General features: G+C 60.4%; 1 protein-coding gene across 1 annotated transcript in view; it reads right to left on the reverse strand.

Moving 5' to 3' along the window:
• Positions 1 to 4,956, reverse strand: part of ABHD17A (abhydrolase domain containing 17A) — an 11,179-nt gene that overhangs the window by 924 nt on the left and 5,299 nt on the right. Inside the window, exons 2-4 of the mRNA XM_005866712.2 lie at positions 4,046 to 4,585; positions 2,709 to 2,903; positions 72 to 251 (exon numbers count right to left, since the gene is read on the reverse strand). Of these exons, the coding sequence (XP_005866774.1) occupies positions 72 to 251; positions 2,709 to 2,903; positions 4,046 to 4,377 (707 nt within the window). The 5' untranslated portion in view covers positions 4,378 to 4,585. The remainder of the gene's footprint in view (positions 1 to 71; positions 252 to 2,708; positions 2,904 to 4,045; positions 4,586 to 4,956) is intronic.

Consider the following 4,956-nt stretch of genomic DNA (forward strand, 5'->3'; position numbering starts at 1 on the left):
CCGCCCCCACCAAGGCCCGCCCCCCCAAGGCCCCGCCCCCGCCCGGGTTCCCAGGGCAGCCCAATGCTCACTTGGGGAAAGCATCAAAGCAGTAGGTCTTCCTGGTGTCTGGGAAGGCAACACGCATGCCCGAGGTGAGCGGGGAGTGCAGCACCACCGCGGCGCACTCGTAGCGGGAGGCCAGGTCCACGGTGGGCACTGTGCCGATGCTCTGACCATACAGGACGATGCTATCTGGGCTGATGCCGTACCTGGCAGTGGGACAGGGTCAGCTGCAACTGCAACACTGCCCTCCCACAGCCCTCCCTCCTTGGGCGGTCTGTCCCCCCTTCTCCTAGGGCAGTTCTAGGCAACTAGACTGGTCCCAGGGACCCTACTCTGGCCTCCAACAGAGGCGGTGCACTTAGTAGGGAGGCAGGGCCCCTGCAGGTGTGAAGACAGCTGCTCCCACTCCTCCCCAACCAGGCCACAGTCCCAGGTCACCTGGATCTACCCTCAGTTTCTCCAACAGGATCTACTTCCTCATGCGCAAGGAGCGCACCTGGTGAGGGCCCCACAAAGGCTGCTGGGAGCAGGGTAGCTCTGGGGCCTCTCCTACTTCTCCAGGCCACTCTGTCAACCCCCAACCCTACACACACTTGACCAGGGCCACATCCAGATTACACTTAGAGTTTTCCTGTCCCTGCTATTCTGGATTAGATAGTTCTTTGAGGAAGGGGGGCTGTCTTCCTGCCTGCACCCCTTCCCCACCCCCTTTGCTGTGGGGAATTGAGGCAGCTGTCCCCATGTGTCACCCCTTGGTATCCTCCATGCCCAATTAGGTGCTCAGTACAACACTGGTGAGCAGAATATCCACTGCTGTGGGGAGGTGGGTGGGTGCTAACTCCTTCTGGCACCTTCTCTATATAGTGGCCAAGTCCTGGGCCACCCTCCTCGGCACCAACTCCCACCTTCAAGCCCCAACCCCAGCCCTGTCACCTCCCACATGCCTCCCTAGGGTCCCCCAGCACAGCTGATCCAGCTCCAAGCCATTTCCACGGCCCCTACATGCCTATTCCCAGCCACATGGGGACCCACTTGCCACCCTCCCCATGCAGGCGGCCTCCAAGGTTCTCCTCCAACACATCAGACCCCAAATCCAAAGGGACATCCCTCTTCCTGGTGGACAGGGGCCAGGACAGTTCTGCATCTCACTTGAGGAACACACCTGAAAAGCCAGATTCCACCTCCCTGTCGACAGCGTTATCCCCACCTGTCTCTGTCCTGGTAACACTACAGGTTAACCCCAGCCTACCCCCAGGCCTCAAAGATGCTACCTGGTCACTCCTCCCCAGTCTGCTCCCAGGTTGCCATGGCCACCACTTTGCTGAGCACCAGCACAGCCCTATCGCCCAGCACCAAGCAGGGACCCCAACAGCCCCTGGCCGTCTCCACCTGAATAAACTCAACAGGTGACAAATGGAGTGGCTCTTCTCCCTTAGGCCTCCCCAGCACCAGGCACAGCTTGGGCACAAGCCTCCTGCTGCCTCTAAGTTGTTGGCGCTTAGGGACCAAGTCCCTGGAAGTCAATGCTGGTGAGAGGATAGATGGACGATGAACAGAGCTCCTAGCCCTCACCCCACAGCGGGGTCTGATTCTGCCAGCAACCCCCAGAGCAAGCAAGGACAGAAGGAAGGGTTGAGGCAGTTGAGGGCAAGCATGTACCTGTACCACACCACCTAAGACAGGTCCCTGGTGCCAGGGGACCCTGCTCCCAGGGCCTGCCTGGTCCATCACTATGAGCCCCATCTCCCCAGGGCAGACTGACTTTGGGCCTCGAAGGAGAGGGTCCGGCAGGTCGGCCAGGCAGGGCTAAGTAGGGTATCCCCCAGCAGACAGTGGATAGGGCTCCACATCCAGGAAGGCCAGGGTTAACCTCCTTCCGGAGCAGTGCTGGGCACAGGGCCACACGCTGCAAACGCTGGCTCAGAGACCGATAAATGTGCTTCAATGAGTATTACGGTGGGAGGGGTCTGCCCAGGATCTGGATGACCAGGATGGTGGAGGTCCAGAGAGGGAATGGCCCTGAGACAAGCATGTGGGTATGTCCTCCGCTCACTGACCTCCCACCAGCCATCAGAGCTGTGCTAGGCACCAAGCCGCCCAACAGAACCCTCTAAGCCTAGAGGAGCCCCACCCCTACTCACTGCCCCAGGATGAGGCCAAGTTCCATGGCTACAAGTACCTCATAGGCCTGCCCCCAGAATCCCAATGCAGTAGCCCAGCCCAGCCCTGAACCCCATGTGCTCCCTTGGCTTGGGACTCCCACAATTCATTCGCACAGCCCTCACATGCTACCACTGGGCCCAAGGTCCTCTGCCTAACATTTCTTTCTGAGGGAACCTCCACTCCACTGCAGACAGCCCCAGCCCATCCCTGCCCCTGCCCAGGGAGTTTTGAAGACTGCCAACATGCCTGCCTGCACACCAAGCATATCTGTTACCATGCTGAAGGGACACGGGCCAGGACTCATCTTCTGGACCACTGTGGCCACTGACAGTTCCCCTCTCCAGCAAGGCCACCCACAAAAACTTGGCCCAGGCTTCCTTCCTCCCCAGGGAGGTAGGCCTAAGTTTCTAGTGGGCACCTTCCAACCTCCCTGTTTCAGAGCTTCTGGTCCCCTCCAAGGGGACACTTTAGGTTGACCAAGTTCCCGGCACACAGCTCACCGGGTGCGCAAGGCCTGCCAGGCAGCATCGATGTCGGCATAGAGGTTCTTCTCAGAGGGCCTGCCCGAGCTAACGCCATAGCCCGAGTAGTCATAGGAGAAGATATTACAGTTGATGCGTGTGCCCAGGCCAATGTAGAAGCTGCTCATCTGGCCCAGGTCCACTGCATTGCCATGTGAGAAGAGGACTGTGTACCTAGCGGGGTGGGAGAAGACAGGGTCAGAGGGCAAGAGAAAGAGGGGTCTTACTCACATCTCAACCAGGAAGGGACAGGAGCGCTGTGGGGGAGGGGGAGGAGGATAGGTGGCCTGTGCCACAAATAGCCTAGCTCCTCCTGCCTGTGTGATCTCTGTCACGTTCTGAGCACAGGATGGGCCCAGCCGCCTCTCCTCCTCGAGTCTCCTTTTGGAGGGACTCCAACAGCCTGAGGATAGCAGGCATGTGGGCCTCCTGCTCAGAGACTTCATTGACAGGGCTGCCGCCTCTCTTCCTGACAGTTGGCCCGTCCCCTGCCCCACAAGTGAATAAAGCCAACCCCTGATCACAGAGGTTTGGGTCTCCTTCTCCTGCAGAAAATGACCATGGCACTCATTTCAGCCCTTGTGTCCCATGACAGGCCTGCCAAGCTGCTGCTAACAGGGCCTGCCCAGGTCCTGCCAAGAGAAGGCAACCAGGTGACTCCACGCCAACAGACTCTCAAGGTCCTCTTCCTCCAGCACGACTGGGTCCCAGCTCCCACTCCCGCCAGCCCTGCCTGGCCCAGAGGAAAAGTAAGAAATCTCCCTCTGAACTTAGACCTGAAGTCAAAACCTGCCTGGTGTGAGGCAGAAGCACCCGGAAAACCTGCCTCTGCCCCACCCCCAGGCTCAGGAAAGCGCTCTGCTTGCAGGTCCTGAGGTGCCCTGTTAATGGGAAGGCAGACTGAGCCTGAGCCACCAGCAGCCTCAGGTACCAAGACTTCACTGGGCACCGAGCGCCTGAGACCATGCTCCTTGTAGAGTGGTGGTGTGGCACAGCCACTTGAAGCCACTTCCCTCAGCCTCAGGGTCCTCATCTGCAAGATGGGGTAATGAGAGGAGCTGCAAATGGAAGGGCACCTGGCAGTGAGAGCTTAAGGGAGCTGGGCAGCGGCCGTGAGCAGAGTGAGGCACACCCTTGGTAGCTCTGGTAGGCCAGACCTTGGCAAGAAGTACCCCCAGGCACCCACAACCCCCGGTGGTCTGTAATCCCATTGTGGCATTCCAGGGACCATGAGGATGAGCATGGGGCCCTCCCCAGATCCTGCCCCTCCACCCTTCCTGGCTCTGGGTCTGTCTGGTCCAGTCCTAAAGGCTCACCTGGCTCCGGGCACACAGCGCACATACATGCAGGCAACGCGGTTGCCCCGGCTGCTCTTGGTCAGGAAGACCTCAATAGTGTCCAGCTCACGCTGGCTGTACTGGAAATCAGAGCGCTCCATCAGGTGGAGCTTCCAACGTCTGGGGGTGCCCGTGGAGGCCCGCAGGGTCCCCGAGGCCGTGGTCCCAGCCCCACCAGGCCTGGGCTCAGGCTCAGGCACCAGGGAGTAGGTGGGCTCCGGCGGCAGGAAGGCGAGCTTGGCGGCAATGCGGCCAGGGCAGGGCGGGCAACAGAAGAGGCAGCAGAGCTCAGTCACCGACAGGCCGTTCATGGCGGGCACCGGGCCCCAGGACAGGCCTCGCTCAGCAGCAGAGGGGAAGGGTTGCTCCGAGATGCGGGTGGGAGGGGGGAGGGCAACCCCCAGCCACTACCCCAGACAAGAGCCCTGTTAGGAGGCAGCAACCCAGCCCCATCTCGGTCCAAGCCGAGCCCTCGGGAGCCTTGCAGCCTCACGTCTCCATGTCCTGCACAGGGAAGCCCTGCAAAGAACAGCAACATGTGAGTTTCCCCAGGGCACAACCAGTCAGGGACCTAATCTCACATGGCCTGAGCCTCTTGGCCTTCCCCAAAGCCCAGTCCACTCTCTCCTGATCAGACTGCTCCACCCTCTGCCCCACAGACCTGCAAGCCCAGCTTACCCCTCTCAGGGGACCATGCACCTCCCAAGTGGCCTCTGTGCGATCCAAAACTGACTTGTCCCCGCCTGCTACCACCCTTCCTCAGCTTGCAGTCACTGACTCTTGCCATGTAAGCCCATTCGTCAGCCCAGCCACAACCTGATGGCTGTGCTGGGCAAGCAAACCCCCTGGCCCACTCCAGCTCTCCTCCTCCTGCTCTGGGCCCAGAGAAA

This window comes from Myotis brandtii, unplaced genomic scaffold, assembly GCF_000412655.1.
Source record: "Myotis brandtii unplaced genomic scaffold, ASM41265v1 scaffold236, whole genome shotgun sequence".
Classification (NCBI taxonomy): domain Eukaryota; kingdom Metazoa; phylum Chordata; class Mammalia; order Chiroptera; family Vespertilionidae; genus Myotis; species Myotis brandtii.